The 19,975-nt window shown below is 41.4% G+C and overlaps 1 protein-coding gene across 1 annotated transcript; it reads right to left on the minus strand.

Annotated features, from left to right (window-relative positions):
• Positions 1 to 5,327: 5,327 nt before the first annotated feature.
• Positions 5,328 to 12,151, minus strand: LOC106093695 (nuclear pore complex protein Nup93-1). Its single transcript, XM_013260815.2, has 10 exons — positions 11,863 to 12,151; positions 11,613 to 11,793; positions 9,538 to 9,717; positions 8,960 to 9,441; positions 8,756 to 8,897; positions 8,336 to 8,696; positions 8,022 to 8,268; positions 6,092 to 6,215; positions 5,598 to 6,029; positions 5,328 to 5,530 (listed from the first exon to the last, which is right to left on the minus strand). The coding sequence occupies exons 1-10, from the start codon at positions 12,021 to 12,023 to the stop codon at positions 5,411 to 5,413; spliced, it is 2,430 nt and encodes an 809-aa protein (XP_013116269.1). The 5' UTR covers positions 12,024 to 12,151; the 3' UTR covers positions 5,328 to 5,410.
• Between the last annotated feature and the right edge of the window lie 7,824 nt (positions 12,152 to 19,975).

The raw sequence follows: 19,975 nt of genomic DNA on the forward strand, positions 1-19,975 counted from the left end.
AAAGGACACTTAAAATGCCGAATGGGTTGTCGTCCGTCTGTTTATGTTTCTTTAATCTTTCTCGAAGTTCATTGGCTTCCAAATCATTTGGACTCACTCCAATTTCTCCATGCTGCCTCTTGTTAGCGCTTGTTTGCGCGCTCATGTTGTTGGTATTTCCAGCTTTCGAATGATTTTGAGATGTTGAAATCTCCACCTCAGCGACACCACAATCCATGTCGTGGGGTATCGAGCCAGGCATCATATATGCAAAAACTGCAATTTAGATGCCTGTTAGTTATGTGTCTTCGTAAAATTTATGATTTATTAAATTTTTTCTGAGATAAACAAAAAATATACGTCTGTCTGATTTCCAAAAACCGCAACAAACATATATTAAGTGAATATTACGATGCCGACGTACATAAAACTTAACGGCTTTAGTGTAAGTAACGTTGGCTGTGTAATAGATTATTGTGAATGAGCATTATTGCCATATATAAAAGCGTCTAGGATATGGCGGTCTGTATAAAATAAGAACAGTTATTTAAAAATAAAAGAACAAAGCCCTATTATGGAGCATAGCTGAAAAATGGATGTGTAATTAAAACCATGAAACTGAGTTTAAGCCAAAAACTATCGCTTTGCAATACATAAGGGTAAGTAGGTTTCTATGTTTATTAGTGTCATGTATTTTAAAACTTGCAGTGTATATGGCTCATGGAATATTACAAGTACATACACTAGTTGTTATGGCGGACAATTTTTCTGCTTTGACTGTGCCTGTTTGGCAGATATTAATTTCGGGTGATAGCAATGGTGCTGCATGCTTTGGCATGGTTAGTTCATGTGGCAGTCTGCAAGTTGGTACTTTCAACCTTCTGTCTATCAGCATATTTTCCGATCAGACAGTATCCTGTCATGACGAACACTATAACTGAGGACTTTATTATAACTAACTGCAGCTACGCTGTTCTAGCCTGGAATGTATAAAATAGTTCCATGTCTCAGCAAGCTTGTCTGCTCTGCAATTGCCTGGGATATTTCTGTGGCCCGGTGAGTTTGAACTGTTCAGGTGAGATTTAATCTGTTCAGTCATCTCGTTAAGATATCTGCGCCGGTCGAGGCGATTCAATTCATGAATACGTTCAACATAGATTTAATGGCTGCATAATATGTCTGCCTTTAAGTTTATGTGAGAATTACAGAAAGTTAATGTTGGGTGTGTCATTTCTTGTACATCCACAATAACATAAGCCAATGGGATTGCACAAAACTGCTGAAATTTGTTAGTGTGCCAATCATTGTACATGATATTGTGTTTCTTAGCACTGAACCTCTCTGGATGGTGGTTTCCGACAGCTCTTTGGGTAACAAAACGATAACAAACAGTAAATGCTGCTTTAATAGGACTGGCGACAATAAAAATAATTGGCGATCCAACGTGTTAGGCCTGAAGTCTAGCATGACAAACCCTATCGAAAGCCTTGGATAGGTGAAGTGTAATGAGAACCGTCCTGAGGCAGTCCCATGGCTGGCGTTTCTATGCCCCAGAGATCGATCCAATAATCTGCATCTGCTGCCGCGTCAGATTGTCAAGTCTGTACCACTTTTTTAATGATAATAACATGCGACTGTAGCACGGAGGTTAGCATGTCCACCCATGACGTTGAGCACTTGCGTTCGAATCCTGGCGAAGAGTATTTCACAAAGAGATGTCAATCTGAGGCACACCTTTCGAACTTGGCCTTTTATCATTGATCTTAAACTGTTCATGGGCAAATTTGCATTTGCCTATGGCAAAATTGAGACCTTTAAAAATGATCAAATGTTTCGGCCTGCATGATTCTCCCTCAAATCCTTTTCTGACATAAGAAGCGGGATCACTCTGCCTATTTTCCAATCATAAGGAACAGTAAGAGCTATTAAAAATTGCAGATCCCATTATATCCAAACTCTTTAGGATCTTTAGTGTAAACATTTCGGCTGGTCCCAGCGCTTTTGACTCCTTAGCGCTGCTTTTGCCATCTGTAACTTCTACCACTTGTAGTCCGCTCATACAAAGAATTAAACTCCTTCTAGTCCCATCAATAACGGTACTCCGACATGGTATAACTATGAGCAGCACACGGGTTGGAACTCTGAGCTCCGACATTTGTGGTGTTCATCGCCATCACGAAGAGAGAGCTACAGTGCACAGGTTGTGGGAGCTGTGGAATGATTCGTATACGGAGTAGCATCAAATTCAGTGATTTTGCGTGGCCGGATGGACCACCTCTTACTTAAATACTGAGTGCCTGTGTACTCGATATGAAAAGGCGAGTTATTCGCGCCTTCAAATAACCAATTTCCATAACGTTCCCGCGGCGATTGGTCCTATGGACCGGAATAAGTATGCTCATTGAGGTCCGATCTGTGTGGTATTCATTGCTGTCACGAGAAACTTAACTGCGAGCTATCGGGCACGTCCACAGGTTGCGAATAGTGGAATGTTCCAAAGGGAGTTGCTGCAACGGCAGTCGCGGACAATCAGCGTTATCGAGCGGAGAGTCCAGTGAGAGGCCGGGCGTCACGGGCTCTTGCACAAATACTGATTGCCTATGATGTTCGATATGGCAAGGCGAGTTATTAGCGTCTTTAAATAACCAATGACAACCTTGTTCGCGCGCCGATCGGTCCTTTGAACGGGAATGAGCTTGCTCACCTACAGGAGCTTGACGAGGATCGAAATGTCGCCAGCAATCGGGCGATAACTCACCGCTTAGAAAATTTTTTGATGTTTTCGCCTGGATTCGAAACCAGGTGTTCACCGTCATAAGCAGACATGTCTGAACAGTCTACGTATAACGTGACATTCCGCTCTTGTACGACAAGGCCGCGCCGCATAGATTCCCGACTTCCTCAGTTGCACCATGCAGGTACAAAGGCATAAAATGGAGACTGGAATTCAGCGCATCCCTGGGTGCACTCCTCCTTCGTTCGTTCTCCAAATTTTTTTCTGGTCAAGACGTCCAAAAATGCCCAAATGCTGGGCCTGCGGAAAAATCCAGTTTCTCCTCCGTTAAAAAGTACCAGTCCGTTGGGCGTTCCCAATCCAGACAGCTTACTCAATACCCCCTGAACGAGGTTAATAATAGTAGAAAGGAAACAGCTACCCACCATGTTGTTGTTGTAGCCACATTTGCATGTGGTGGTGGTGGCGATCCTCCAAAGGACCGATCGCCGCGGGAACATGATGGCCATTAAGGCGCCAATAACTCGCCTTGTCATATCGAGGATCATAGGCACTCCGTATTATGCAAGAGTCGGTGGGTGCCGCCCAGTCACTCACTGAAACTATCCACTCGATGCCGCTGTTTGTCCGCGACTGCCTTTGCAGCTAGTTCGTATGAAGCATTCTACTATCTGCAACCTGTGGACGTGCCCGGTAGCTCGCAGCTAAGCTTCTCGTAACAGCTATGGGCACCACACAGATCAGACCTCAAAATAACAGCCCGTGTGGTATTCACACCTCAAAGTAACAGCCTGTGTGGTATTCACACCTCAAAGTAACAGTCAGTGTGGTGGATATCCTGGCACGGGGTCAATCCGGTATGTACAACCGGCTGTCATGGGATTGGACACATAGGCAAGACAACGACCTTCGCCATCTTTTTCTGGAAAGTCTTTAAAATTAACAAAAGTCACAAAGCGGTTATCTCCTGGTCACAATTGTCGTATTAATTCAAATCATCAGGATTGCATGTGCACCAAAGTCATGTATAGACTGTTATTAAAAGCCCTTCTATGTCCAAGAAGGCGCCCAAAGCGATGTCGGCTATCCAAAAATTCACTATCAATCGACCGACCCTTAGTGAAAGCATGCTTATAGTTTAATACCAGTGAACGGTAGGGAATTCTAATTTATGCGTCAATTAGTCTCTCCAGGAAGACGAAGGATGAGAGACAAATTGACTTGTAGTCCTTGGGCAGCATGTTTATCTACTTCTGCGATAAAAATCACCCTGGAATACTAGTGGTGCTCCAACGAATACCATTGAAGAGTAGGGAATTCTAATTTACGCGTCAATTAGTCTCTCAAGAAAAATGAAGAATGAGAGTCAAATTGACCTGTAGTCCTTGGGCAGGATGCGGTTTGGTTTCTCCACTTCCGCGATAAAAATCACCCTAGAAGACTTGTAGGGTTCAAACGAATTCACGGTTCAAATTATCTTCCCCTCCGTCTTCATCTCCTCAGCCATGGACAGTGCCTTGGCACTTTGTTATGTCAGATCCAATACTTCTAAACATCCAGGTATATGAGTTGCAGAAGTAGCTTGAGGCTTAAAGCTTAACTTAGTCGAAGACCCGTCATCTTTTAGAATGCTACCAAGGATTTTCTGGCGCTTAGAGAGCGCCTTGTGGAAACTTGGGAACTCGCCCACCCCCCAAGACCGATACGTAGGCACTCTAGGCCGATTTGGACTCGCTCAGGTCCCAGTCCCCTCGCAGTTTAGTTATATTCGCCCTGCTTTAGTACTACCTTGTTGTCAGTCTAAGCCTCCTCATGTCTCCGTTTCACTAGACTACGCAAGTTTGTTCCTGCCAGAAGGTTTGCAATCAATTTAAGCTCGTTCTTACCATCAATCTCATGGCAGCCGATTGTACGTACCGGATTGACCCGATAGAGTTCTTCATCGGCAAGGGCTGCCGCCTCAGTGTATAACAGACTGCTACAACAACAACAACCAAATGTGGATCTTTTATAGTCCTAAGCTATGCGCCTACGCTCTCAGCGTTGCAGTTCCAGTTTCTCTTTCTGGGGTTCCCGTAAACTCTGCCGGCACTTAATATACAATTCTTTGAGTAATCGAATAATTTTTATTAAGCACCCCATTGATTTTTAGATCAATTTTCCTAATTTTGGGGCATTTGTCGTCCTCACTTCAGGTATTTGACCAACCGCTGCCGTTAATATAAAAATTTGTATAGGTTTATCTCGAAAGTTTCAGACTAGTCTGCTACCGCTCTTCATTCCTAATATGGGTCACTAACATGGCACACAAGTACATGTCTATACTTCAGGTCGTATCTCTCTCAGGACGATAAGATTGACAACACGTAACAATGGTGCGTCAGAAGCTGGCCAATGAAGCCAACATCGGAATAATGCAAAACCAGCCGGCATGAAATATTGTTGTTGTTGCTGTTTGTTGTGCTCTGAGGCGACAGCCCTTGCCGATGAAGGAATCCATCGGGTCAATTCGGTACGTACAACCGGCTGCCATGGGATTAAAGTCGTCATATATACCGATTTTTCAATTAGAATTCAGGCTTGCTTTTTAAATACTTTAACCAGCATGAACAGCTATGGCTTTGATTCCATACTTTAGGTTGTTTCTTTGTAACACAAATTTATTGGAAAACTTTCTTATAAAACACAATCTTAAAACTAATGCATTAAAATTTCTGTTTGCACCAGTCTTTTGTTTGTATCGCCTGGCATGCGATAGGGAACAGTTGCCGCCATGTTCGTAAGGGCTTTGGCCTTCTGTCGCAAGTGTTGCAATTGCTATAAAAGAAAGAAATAATTAATTAATGTTTATTAAACTGCAACTTTTAAATTTCCAAACACTTACACTATCCCGCCCAGTGTCTAACATCACTGTATCCTTTCCCTTTATGGCCTTATACTGAGAAAATAATATATCCATTGCCGCCAAAAGTATGTCGGGATAAACTTTACAAATTTCGCCACCCAAACGTTTGAAATTACTAATGCATTCTTCCAAATCGTTCATGGACATTGGCACCAGCTTGGTATTGGCCAAAACTTCGAGGGCAATTTGATATTTGCGTTCATGATAATAATCGAAGAAAGCCACCAGTTCTGTTAACAAATTGAAGGTGGCAATAACTTGAGGTTCGCACTCAATGCGACTACCACGTAATCGCTCACTAAAATCACTGGCCAATACGGAAAGACGTTCGCGCAATGAACCCTTTTTAGAGCTTTGATGAACCACTTGCGATAGCATAAGGGATAAATAGCGCAAGGATTGGGATTGCATCTGTAAATGGTGAGAGAGTGTTACAAAAATATTCATAAAATAAATAGAAAACCTTTCATTACATTGGCAATGTCAAACAATTTAATGGCATCCTCAAACATGCCCTTTCGCACCAACTCTTCTGCTACCATGCCAGCTGCAACACGAGTATCAAACTCTACACAATCGAATTGTTGGAATAGACCGCTGGAATGAGATAAAAAATAAATCAATAAAGAAAGGAGGTTAAAGTTAGATTAGGTTAATCCAAAAACCGCCACATAGGCTCAGCTCACGATTTTTCAAATTACTATACAGTTATGGCATTCTAGTTGGTTTAGCCAACCTGTAGCCAACTTTAAGATTTGCCTCGTAGGAAAATTTCCATTCGCCGAGCATCAACATGTATAGCACAAGAACTGCTTTGCATGTCATCACCGCACACATTTGCCGTGGCTTCAATCAGCCCAGGCCATGTGATAGGACGGTCCTCGTGACACTGGACCTATCGAAGGCATTCGACACGGTCAGCCATGACAAATTATTTGAGGACATCACCAACACTTCCCTCCATCCATGACTGAAACACCGGGTCGCAAATTATCTGTGTGATCGCCAGTCATTTGTGGAATTTAGGGATAAGAAGAAGCACCGTAGAGTGAAACAGGGAGTTCCCCAAGGCGGGGTAATATCTCCGACACTGTTTAACCTCTACCTATCCTCCAATCCATCCCCTCCAGACGATATAGAGATCGTATCATATACGGACGATTGTACGATCATGGCATCGGGCCCCCACCCATTGTTGACATCTGCGATAGGTTGAACGTCTACCTCAACGAACTTGCCTCATATTTTGCTGCAAGAAATCTGAAAATATCTGCCACCAAATCTTCAGCCACATTGTTCACTACAAATACGCGTGAGGCGAATGTCGAGCTGACTGTGATGGTCGATGGAGAAATGATTTCGACCATCAAGTGTCCCAAAATACTAGGCATCGCATTTGACTGTTCTTACACATTCCCCCCACATGCCACAGCAATCTGCGATAAAGTCAAAAGTAGAAACAAGGTCCTCAAGTCACTTACTGGCAGCACTTGGGGTGCAGACAAAGAAACCTTGTTGACCACGTACAAAGCAATTGGCAGGTCCGCTGTAAGTTGCGCCAGTGTAGTCTCCTCAGCTCTGAGACACGCAGTGGAATAATATTCATATCTGTCAGAATGCCGCCCTCCGAATTGAGACGGGCTGTCTCCTCAGTTGTCATGTGGACCACCTCCCTCAGGAGTCAAATATTCTACTAGAGCGAAAACATAACTAACCTTTTGGGCTGTTATCGCAGAGACCATCCAAATCATCATCTTGTGGATAGATATCCACCGCCCAGAAGCTTTAAGGTAGATCTATATGATCTCGAGCGTGAGGTTCAGCGCTAGAAAAGAAGCTCTAGATCAAGCGGCATATCATGCGGGTCTAGACAACATTCATGCAGACACGGCAGCAGATTCGGTAAATAACGGGTGAATGTAGTCCTTGGAGAACGACTGCCTCTCATTGCATCTGAAAATTGAAATTCACCTCCCCGGCAAACCAATTCTTGCTAAATTATAGAGCAAGGTTTGATGCGTACGTGCAAGATGTATGTACCGATTGTGACCAGGGAGCACACGACACACGTCACTGCCCTTCCAGACCAATCGACTCAGACCCAGATTCCTGTGGACGCACCCCATCTTAGTCGCAGAGTTCTTGGATCTGGAAACTCAACAGAATCAAGCAGACCAAAGATGGAACATAACAAACTGCTACAACAACATTAAGGTCTGCTTACAACAATGACAATTTTTCTGAAGGTCTCGCCAGTATTCGAACTCAGGCATTCAGCGTCATAGGCGGACATGCTAACCTCTGCGCTACCATAGACGGACAAGCTAACCTCTGCGCTACGATGGCTTCCAGAAACATTGTAGAGCCAGAAATATTGTTTGAAATAGTTTTTTTTTTACTCACCCTGCTGGTACACCTGTGGGCATCATTTTACCAAATATCAAATCATAATCCCTGCATTCTATAGCCAAATCACTGACACAAACCAAAAACAGATTGCGTCCTTCGGGGTCTTTGAGATTACGCAAGAAAAAGAAGTACTGTAAGGCTTCAGCCGGGTCGGTGATTTCAAACTTTTTCACATACAACATAACCAAGCGGGCAATATTCAATCTACGCATGGGTATGGGATCCTCTATATCCACGGATACTAAAAAAAAGCATGGCAAATGTTAGATTGTAAATGTATTTTGTGTTATCTTTCACAACAAACTTACATAGAGGTTCTTGTACATTACGCGGCCCTGCTATAAGGAACATTTCATTGAGAGCCAAAGCAATGTGAACAGAATGCACTCGGTATTTCTCAGTTCTTGAAAGAAATTCAATTGCTGCCTCAAATTGACCTGTCAAAGCTAAAACTTGGAAATACAAATGTTGTTGTTCCCCAGCATTGAAATGCTTCTCGCCATATTTCTCCAATATCATGGTTTGCAGACCGGAATATGTCAAAGCTTCCGAATTTTCGGTGACATCGGTGCGTAATATAGACAATTGAATCCATAGGAAATCATCAGTTGTTTTGGCCACTTCCAAATGTTGTTCATGGGGATCACAGCCGGCAATTATACAATACACCTAAGATATAAACACAAAGTCCTATATCGTTCAATCGTTATAGCCTAATTTTAGCTTACCGCTTTCTTGTAGGGATCTGTAGAGTTCTTGATTTTATTGCAGTAGTGCAATTTAAGTTGCCCCTCTAGTTTTGAATTGATTTTCTGTTCCGGTTTGTTCACTTTATCTTCCAGCACTTGCATGAAATCTTCATGGCCAGCACTAAAGTTTAAAGATGGGGAAAAAATTATTTCATATAAGTTAACAACTGTTTCCATTCTTACCCTCCCATTTGCATACACTTTAAGGCAGACTGCAAATCGCCACATCTCAGACAATAGTAAACCATAGGCCACAAAGGTTTGCCTTCTATGGTGGCATCTTGCAGACCAAAACAATTTCCCTGATTAAAGGTTAAGCCCACAAATGATGAGACCAAATTAAAGATACTGGGAACTCCTCCACGTTGTGCCTCTCTAAGATTGCCACTAATGATGGTGGACATATAGAGTTTATAGCGATTTTCCAAATACTTTTTGGCCTGATCCACAAATTGTGTAATATGTTGGCGACTTTGCATGGGATCACGATTGCGAGAAACTGGCGTAACATCAACCATATATTTCATTATTTCCCAAATCTCATTAACTTTCGGATCATCAAATGACTGCGCCACCTTGGCGAATCTTTGTACAAGGCTGGGACGAAAAGCACCTTTAATAACAATGGCATTGTAATCATACACTTCGCGAGCATATGCCATTTCCTATAAAGAATAAATTATGAGTTTAATGAACATGAGAAACAAAAGTTATTGTGCTAGTAAACCTAGCCAATTTTCGATGATTTCAATTATACTTACAATTCTGTTCAGACACGATCGAGTACCAAATGTTTCATTGATTATAGTTTGCTCCGGCAATTTCTGAATGTCGATCCAGTTTTGAGACGGACCTACCAAAGCGTTCATAAGTTTCATTTTCTCTTGTCGCCAATCAGATTTAATGTGTTCCCATTTTCGTTTTTGGGCATTCAGGAATGACTGAAAAGAAATTTTTAAATTAAAACAAATCAGAAAATGCGAAAATTTAAAACTAATAACGGCCAAATAGGCCTCATATAAACCAATTGCGAGATTTTACTGTTTTGAAGTCCTAATAGATTCATCTATTTATCGAGATTAAATTCTTTTCGATATAACACTGAATGTCTCGTTGATAACATGATAGCAGAATGGTGAATTCGTTTTAGTCCTACAAAGCAACGGGACCTTATCGCATACTGCCTGTTGCAAAGAGCAGGACCATACGACTACTTAAGTGATTTTTTGAAGCTGCGGGTTGGTGGACTACGTGCTGACAGGATGAAGGGGGGTTTGAATAGCATTCATCCCAAAAGCGCAGACACCGACCCAGTCCCTGTCCAAGTACTACACGCCAATAAGTCTCTCATATGTCGTCTTACAGACCCTGGAAAGACTGCTTTACGCGTATATATTAGAAACCTTCTTGTCATCCTTACAGTAAGTTTCGATCGGCTAAAAGTGCTTCCATGGTTGGCTACATGGAAGCCCTTCTTAAACATAATGAGTACATTTTTAAGAGCTATCGGAAAGTTTTTCAACAAAAACACATAAAATTCAGAAAAATGCATGAAATCGTTATTTGAATCAATAGTACGGTCCATATAATTTAATTTTTGAAGATTATTTCATGCAAATGTTGATCGTGACCGCTCCTCAAATCCAATTCCAATTTTGGCATACTCTTTCCAACATTTCGGCTGGTATCGGCACGAATAAATGCTTCAATGTTGTCTTCCAATGCGTCAATTGAAGCGGGCTTGTCTGTATAAACACGAGCTTTAACATTGCCCCACAAAAAATTGGCGTTAAATCGCAGGACCTAGGCGACCAATTGACCGGTTCCGAACGTGAACCAAACTCGCCGCTCTATAAGTCCATTGTTACACATGCTCTGTGGCACCGTCTTGTTGAAACCACATGTCATGCAAATCAAACTCTTGGAAAAAAAAAACTAAGCAAAAAAAGTTGGATATCATCTCATGGTAGCGCTCACCGTTCACAGTTACGTTAAGATTCGTATCATCTTTGAAGAAATACGGCCCTATGATGCCACCAGTCCATAAACCGCACCAAACTGTGACTTTTTTTGGATGCATTGGTAGCTTTCGCAATGCTTCTGGCTGATCTTCACTCCAAAATCGAGAATTTTGCTTATTTACGTACCCCTTGGGGCAAAAATGAGCCTGGTCGTAAAATGAAAGAAGCGCGCGATGAACCACCAAACTGAAGAGCTCAATTAGAAAGATGGGTCGTTATCACCTCTCATGTAGCTTTTGGAATTCACAGGTTATATGAGTGACAAAATCAGGTGTAGAAACAATGTCCAGTCACTTGTCGGTAGCACCTGGAATGCACACAAAGATACCTCCCTGCACGGGAAAGTGGTGTTCATTGCCGGGCGGGTCGGGCTTCACCGGCTCTTGCATAAATGCAAAGGCCTATGATGCTCGATATGACAAGGCGAGTTATTGGCGCCTTTAAATAACCAATGGCAACACTGTTCCGGCGGCGATCGGTCCTTTGCACCGGAACGAGCTTGATCACCTACAGGAGTTTGACGAGTATCGCAACCTTCACATGAAAATGTGGATACAACAACAACACAAAGATTCCTTGTTGTTTACAGATTAGACAACTGACCGGTCATTGGCAAGTGATGCAGCACTACCATCGGCAACCACTGCCCTGTATTGCAAGCCATGGCATCATACTGGAAAATTAATGGTATTGTAATAAAATAGTCCCCCAGTTTGAACTAGTGGACAACATTTTCTACACCATTTTTCTGTGAACCTCATGGCAATCTGCTTGAGTGCTTGGCACTTCCTCAATTCTTTAAACATACAACTTACATTTTTGTGAACTTCTTCAATAACCGACAATATAGCATTTTCTTTTTCATTCTTCAGGAAGCTTTGAATGTCTGTATCGGCTATCGGATCCAATGGCTCAAATGTTTTGCGAGCATTTAATGACTCTAGTTTCTGCGATATTTTTGGCAAATCTATTCCTTTCGAACCGAGTAAAATGTGCCTGTAAAATTCAAAAAGAAAAACATTTGTCAATTGTTGCCAAATACATTTCCCATGCATTGTTACTAACGCTTGTATATCTTGGGCTCCAGTTTGTGTGACTCGTGAGTGCAATTCTTTGGTGGCCTCCAACACTTGAGATATTGTGCGTTCCACACGAGGCAGCTCTTCGGAAGTTTGTGTTTCATTTGTAAGCCGTTGGGCTTGTTGAAGCAGTGAATTAAAATCCATGTTGATGAAAGCTCTCTTCTTACTTATTAAATCCAATAAATTGCTAATTTTATACTATTTTTGCAAACTAATGGACAAGTAAACACACCGGCAGTCCTCTTTTGGCGGCTGTTAAGTGTTGTCATAAGTACAAGTACTCAACACCGATTACAAATGAGATGTCAACTAACCGCTACTTGGACAGTATTGCCATATGTATCACTTAAAGTTGTCTCACCTTCAAGGTAGATTAAAAAGGGTAGTCACGACTGCCAATCTTTTTCACGAATCTAAGTTTTTATATATTTTCACTTTTAAAATGTGCATTGAACTGTTTTACTACTACTTACTAAATGTCCCATGAAGTATCTCGCCATCGCCTTCCACATCGTTTTTCCCCTGTCCACAGAGTGAACAAAACATCTTCTTGCAACGAATAATTGGCAAAGTTGGTGAGGTAGACGTTTAAGCCATTGCAGATGTCAGCAACTTGGGATCCTGAAGCCATAATTGCACAATCGTGCTGATTCTTAGCGAATAGAATCTCTCCACCGATGCATGAGAAGAGTAGTTAGTCAAGCATCTTAAGCTACTTAACGTAAACGTGTCGTTTGGCAGGTCTACGGGTGGATACATGCAAATATAGCGTTGGCAGATCCCCAGTTCAACAAGTCTGGCAGAGTTGATATTACTCGAAGTTGAGTTTTACTTCCAGCTGATGTGCACTGAAGAGATAAGAATAGCACTAGAACAGCATTCACAGCTATCACCACACATATCAGCCGCGGTCTGAATGCGAAACGGCCTCATGAACGTTCTGTCCTCATGGCTCTCTACTTGTCAAAAGCTTGTGGTTGACCAAGAAGGATTTAAAAAGATGGTCTCACGCGAACAGCTGTTAACAGCCGTCCAGGTTTGACGGTATTAAGATGACAGATTTTTGTTTGCATTCTTTTTGTTGTTATCTTCTTTCTCTCATATTCTCTGCTCATGTATGAACACGTATACACACACGCACACAAATTTCTTTGCCTGTGTTGGCAAAACGTCGATCAGCTTTATGGCAAGATGGCGGATTGCGGATTTGTGGTTGTTGTAGAAGTGAGACCACCTTTAATTGTTTCGCCATGATGCATAGTATGTACCTTCCATGTTACATTCCGCCTTCAACGGCGCTATGGTGGAGTCCAGCTAGCTATCGGGTCTCAAGGAGGTTCCAACCCTTCCACCATTAGCCCAGGAGGATGAACCAATAAATAAGAAAAATTGTAGGAAATCTAATAAACACATAACAAAACAAAAAAAAACGCTAACACACCGTACACTGATAACAAGGGAACTTGATGTACCTGCTCCCACACATTGCCCGCCCAACCTTGACCCTTTAGTCCAAAAGAATATAATTTAAAAAGGGCCCCTGTTTCCACACACACTTACCTTATGACAACATACACCCTACTTCCCTCTCTAACGAAACAAAATTAGCACATCATGATTAGATTTTCACATAGACATAAAATTTTTACATTTGGTTTTATTTATAAAAGTCCTTAAATAGCCTAACATTAACACATTACAATAAACCTTTTCCCTTTTTTTTTTTTTTTTTTTTTTTTTTTTTTTTTTTTTTTTTTTTACAAAATAACCACACAAAAAAAAAATATATATATAACCTAGAAGCTTCTAACACCAGCAGATCTTTACTCTATCTTTTGTGAGCCATTTGGCACGAATTCACATTAAATAAAAATCATATAGACACTTGGAGCCTTTTGATTTTCACTCCAAAGCACACCAAAAAAAACTAACAAATTCCTAATTGAGAGAGCTCTCTAAATCGGTATCATAAAAATCATATCACATCAAACTTTCAATTTTGGCCTATATGGTTTCCTTGTAAACCCTGCGCTCACCAACAATTTAACATTTCTGGCATTAAACACTTTTACACGCATAAATACTTAAAACTAGTAACTACAAACATAAGACATTATAAAACACCACCAAACATCACAAACATACACTTAACCCAAAGTCTAAGGTTTTTTTTTTTTTTTTTTTTTCAATTTAAGGCAATTTTTTTCTTTTTAGTGGATTTAAAGAATATACTTTTTTTTGTTTTTTTTTTCTTTTGGTTTATGACAATTATTCTTTTGCTGGCTTTAGTAAATATTTCATTGGTATTCTATCTCATTCCAGCGCTTTTCGCCCGGTGGGTTCTCTGCCTAGGCCGCTGGCGCATGTGTGCAGCAATTGCCCGAACACAATTTTTCCGCCACGGTAAGTTGATTACGTCTAATTTTACCTGAACTTCCACTCAACTGGGTTTTCGTCTATTCAACCTTTAGGATCCGAACTTGGACGTTTTGGTCATATATATAGCCTGCCTTAATGATTGCCAGATGATGGACCGAACCCTGGAGCAGTCGCAACCACGACAGGGGACAGATGATTCCAATTTTCCTCCCTATCAAACTACGCTGGCAATTTACTCCCGACAAGACTTTACGCTGAACCTCACAGATGTGGTTTCTTCCTGAGGGCGCTTTAATTGATAACAAAGGGACATAGATAACATTGCTGAGTTGTACCCAATTAACCTCTTAAATGTATAAGAACACTCACTTTATAAGTTTTCGCCCACAATTTAATAAAAAAAAAAACACACACACAGAGGCACAAAGTTCAGCTTCAATATATGTCATTCCAAACACCACAATTGATTGTAACCGTTTTTCTATGTTCCGGACAGCAAAAAAAAACACAATGCTACCACAGAGCTGCGAGGGCTGGATATGAAACAATGGCCGTCTTTTCTCCTACCGTTCCTTTTTATAGCCTCAGACGACTCTATTTTCCCGCGCATTTTCATAGCTTTCCATTATAGTCATTGTTATTAGGCATCTTCTTATTAGTTCCTAATTCTATTTTCCTAATGACATTCACTAATGCTCAGTGCTGCTCAATAACGTATAAACGCCTTTCATTTAGGCCAGCCCACCAATCTTCGCCTTGACAGGCGCCAATGCGCAAGCAGCCAATGCGCAAGCATTACATTTGAGATTACAACTCATCGTAGTATTTCCTGTCACATCATATCATTCTGACTCAAGCATCAACACATCCATCACCCTCCTTAACACAAGACACGCCACTTTACAGCTCGTGGTCGCAAAACAAAAAAAACTTCGCACCTTTTCTCTCCCCGGGACTAGGAAAGCTTCAAGGGCTGGAGTGCAATCCTCGTGTCGTAGACATACCCAGCACAAAGAGTTCCCACATTCATCTGTGACATACATTGGTCAGAGGATGACGCAAAAAAAAAACAAAAATAGTACAGCAATAATTGCCCCGTAATAGCATTACAAATATAGTGCGGATTGTTTTTGGGTAAGTCTTCAAACCTATGAATTAGTCATATGGTTATATTTTGTTCCCTTTCTCCAATGAATTTTGGATCATCATCAATATTATTCGAGCAAAACAACTCATAGAGAATCGAATAACTTCTACGCTAAAACCATATTCGGATACGTCACGTACTAATTGTACCTTAACTGATTCACTAGTAGTTTAAAAGTCACTATAAACAGCTGTCCCTCTTCTAGACCCCATCTCGTATTACACTTTGTTTACATTAATTTCTTCCTCTTCTCGTTAATAGCACCCGAGTTTGACTTGAGGTACATACATTATCATGACCTTTTTCCCTATTGTCCCTGGTCATAGCGACATAAACGATCTTCCAATCGAGAGGTAAGTACGAGGGCGTTATGAAAGCTATGACGTCGCTGTCTTAATGCATCATACTATTCCAGGTCACCCTATCAATATTGACGAGGCATTTCGGAATCTACTTTGTCCGCCGCAACAAAACTTCGAGCTTTTTCCCGGTAGGGAAGAAAAGAACGATGTGCGGTTCTTGAACGAATCCCAAGGCAGTACGTGGTAGCGTATCATCCTCTAAAATGTCTTCTCCTATGGATATGCAGACGGACAGCCCTTATTAGTATTGCACTTATACCCGGTAAGCGCGCATATATCAATCGTTAAGTGGTCTGCAAAAGCAATAAGTAGCGTGAAATGTAATCTATACAAAAAACTCAGTGCAACATCCATGCCACAAGCGTGTGTCGTTATTGTTTTATTGCCAATTAAACATGATAACAAAAAAAAAACAACATCCTACCTAGAGCGGAGCACTATTCACATTATAGAAAAGAAACCAAACGCAATATATTAACAATACGGTGAATGTTCTGTGGTTAATACAAAAAAAACGATGTGGAGACATTCGGTCAGCAAAAATGGTTATTCCGACCAGACGCAAGGTGTCGTTCAACAATTATTTCTAGTGTCTATGAATCCGGGCAAAATCGTGAGGGATATAGAATCATCATCAATCAACGTATGAACAGAAATAAATCATCGCCGTGAAAATAAGCTTAGGTGTCGTTAGGTTTCCCCTATGTGGTCGGTTCCACTCTTGAACCTCATATTCTTTTTACGTGGGGAACTCCCACACCCTGAGATGCTATCAGCCGGGCTTTAACCTTACTCATATATCCATGCCGACCTTATAATTCACGTCCAGCCGATATTAAATAAAAAAAAATATTCCCGTGGTATGTATGCAGGTACAGTGGTTCGCAGTGTTGTGGAACAGGTAAAAAAAATCTAAACTTTACAAAAAAAATTGGCCAACCCCTTGTGCTGAGAGTTACAATCTTGTAGTCTGTTGTTCCCATCTCGTCACGCGTAAAGATAATGTTTCATTCGAAATCAATCGGTTCATTTCGTGAGAGATTCTAAACCCAACCTCCATACTGCTTGGGCCTCGCCGCCAGAAACCTGCTGGCCTTATCAGGATCATCGGAAATACAAAGGAAATAATGTGAATACGTGTTGGTAAACAAAACGTGATAAAAACAACAAATTAATATCGATTATGCTGAGTCGTAAATACGGGTGACCTGCACCGCCGTATTTAATATCTCATTATAAATAATAGTCTTACTATTCGCATACACTATAACAAGTGGAAATAAATGGTCCAAGATCTATTCTTACATTTGCAAAAAAAAACAATAATTGTTTAGTCGCTCATGCTATTTCGTAAAGAAAGTTCCACCAAGTGTGTAGATTATTTCATATTCCCCAAACGTAAGAAAAATTATTTGTACAAAGGACAACCATACACAGAATAAAAGTTAACTGGTACAAAATCTTGGCATGACACCAATAACGAAGCACAATCACAGAATGTTTCACAGGACATGAACTTATTCTATATTGCACTTTATTTATCCGTATCACAGCTATATTGCACTTGTTCTAAAATTTAATATCCTTTGCGTGATAATGGCCTAAAGGCTTGCCCTGAAACGTCTCTAATTCATACATATTATTACCAACCGGTCTGACAACCCTACACTTCAAAAATTTCTTTGCGAATTTTGCATTTATATTATTTTTAAAATCTGATAATATGAAGTTCCGGCGATATACCTCTTGACCAGGCTGAAACTTAATTACTCGTGACCTAGCATTGTATTTACGCGAACTAGACTCATGTGCTCTATGCATGTTCTCCTTTATCTTCTCCCTCATCATTGACATTTTGTCGCTCTTATTCAATTGTAAAATCTGATGATCGGTTAGGGACTGTAATTTACGAGCTAGTCTGTAGTCAGCTCCGCTGGTATACATGTTGTAGCCGAACAAGGCAAAAAATGGGTTCACCCCTGTAGCGGAGTGAACTGCTGTTCGCAGGGAACATTCAACTTCGGACAGATATAGGTCCCAGTCACGATGATCATTCTCGACATACGTCCGTATAGCTGCCAGTACCGATTGATTAACTCTTTCTGCAGCATTCGACTGCGGTGAGTAAAAGGCCGTCTTCATGTGGTTGATACCATACGTCTCCACCATCTCACAAAAAGTTTTGGAAACAAATTGTTTCCCATTATCGCTGTGAATGGTTTCGGGCACTCCGAATTTGTGGAAGATCTCCTGTGTCAGGAATTCTATGACATTCTTAGCAGTGGCCTCTCTCATGGCACGAAGAAAAATGAATTTTGTGAAATGGTCAAGGACGATGAATATATATGCATTACCCTTTTTCGATCTGGGGTATTTTCCCAGAAAGTCTATGTATAATTTCTGAAACGGCCTCTCCGTCACCACTTCCTCCCCGATCGTAGGCCGCAAATTCTGGTTTGAAGGCTTTGATTCCTTGCAAGTTTGACACCTTTTCACGAACTGCCGTACTTGACTTGCCATCTTTGGCCAGTAATAAAATGTCCTTAAACGGTTCAGCGTCTTCGCAATGCCTCCATGGCCGCTTATCCGCTCATTGTGTGCCTTCTCCATTAAAATATGTGTTATGTCCTCCGGAATCCATAGTTTCCATTGGGAATCCACTAGGCGATCATCAACTAGTCTAGGGCGAATAAATATCTTCTCTCCGTCTATTTTGAGGTCAGGCAGGTTCTCTTGATTCTCCATAATAGTATTTCTCAACTCAGTGTATTCGGCGCTTTCAAACGCATTTGTATGGAAATCAAAGATATCGTCCTCCGCAATTTCTTCCACCTCGATTCTACCCTCCGCTGGCATTCTAGAAAGAGTATCTGCCACAATATTTTCAGAGCCTTTGCGATGTATTATTGAAAAATCATATGCCTGGAGCTGAAGGGACCATCTCGCCAGGCGTCCGCTTAAGTCCTTTAACGACATTAGCCACTTTAAGCTCGCGTGGTCTGTAATCACAGTAAACTTCATCAATTCTACATAAGGGCGGAATCTCTTTATCGCCAATACAGCAGATAAACACTCCTTCTCTGTAACAGAGTAGTTCCTTTGGCAAGCATTCAGCTTCTGGGAGTAGAATGCTATCGGATTCTCCTCTCCACTCTCCGTCTTCTGAAAAAGTACAGCCCCTACTCCATAATCAGAGGCGTCACACTGAATGAAAAATTCTCTGCTAAAATCAGGGTGGCGTAGTACAGGCGCTGTTGTCAGACAATACTTTAGTCTATCAAAGGCTTCTATGGCCCGGGGTGTTAATGAAAACTTTTGGCCTTTCCTGAGGGTATCGGTGAGAGGTGAGGAGATCGAGGCAAAATCCTTAATAAACCTGCGGTACCAGCCCGCTGTCCCCAGAAAACTTCTAACCTCTCTAGGGGATTTTGGCAATTTTATCCCTTGGATTGCCGACACCTTTTCAGGATCGGTCTTCAACATTCCTCCCCCTATGATAAAACCTAGATAACGCAGTTCTTTAAAGCAAAATAATGACTTTCTAATTCCTATTGTAAGGTTGGCTCTATTCAAACAATCGGCTACCTCTCCGAGAATCCTTAAATGTGTCTGGAAGTCATCAGCGATAATCAATAAATCATCTAGGTATATAAACACGTTGGACTTCAATCTCGACGGGATGACCTTGTCCATGAGCCTGCAAAGTCTTTGCGCAGCGTTGCATAAACCGAATGGCATGACTCTGAACTGGTAGAGGGGGCGTCCAGGAACCGTAAAAGCGGTATATGGCTTAGCTTCCTCTTCCAGTTCAATTTGCCAAAAGGCGTATTTTAAATCAACGCTGCTGATATAGTAAGTTTGATCAATCCTACTTAGTATGCCATCTATGTTTTGTAGTGGGTAAGCGTCCTTTATGGTCAGTGCATTTAATTTCCTTGCATCGAGGCAGAACCTGTTCTTACCTGGCTTTCTTACCACTGTTGTCCTGTTACTCCAAGGGCCATTACATTCTTCTATCACGTTAAGTGCTAGCATATTGTCAATTTCCTTGTATACTATCTCTTGAACAGCTGGGGACAGTGGGTAGTGTTTATCTTTAACTGGTACTGCGCCCTCGATAAGTCTTATTTCATGTTTCTCCAGAGGAGTGCAGCCTAAACCCTTTTCCTCAAATGATGGGAACTTCCGCACTACTTCAGCCAATTGCC

This window comes from Stomoxys calcitrans, chromosome 2 (assembly GCF_963082655.1).
Source record: "Stomoxys calcitrans chromosome 2, idStoCalc2.1, whole genome shotgun sequence".
Lineage (NCBI taxonomy): Eukaryota > Metazoa > Arthropoda > Insecta > Diptera > Muscidae > Stomoxys > Stomoxys calcitrans.

Bases quoted from the DNA above. Each gene is read 5' to 3' on its own strand.
- LOC106093695 (XM_013260815.2), bottom strand. From the start codon at position 12,023: ATGGATTTTAATTCACTGCTTCAACAAGCCCAACGGCTTACAAATGAA. The intron at 8,898-8,959 runs GTAAGAATGGAA...TTTAAACTTTAG, and splicing joins AAGTGTATGCAAATGGGAGG to TGCTGGCCATGAAGATTTCA. The intron at 8,697-8,755 runs GTAAGCTAAAAT...TTTATATCTTAG, and splicing joins CAGATCCCTACAAGAAAGCG to GTGTATTGTATAATTGCCGG.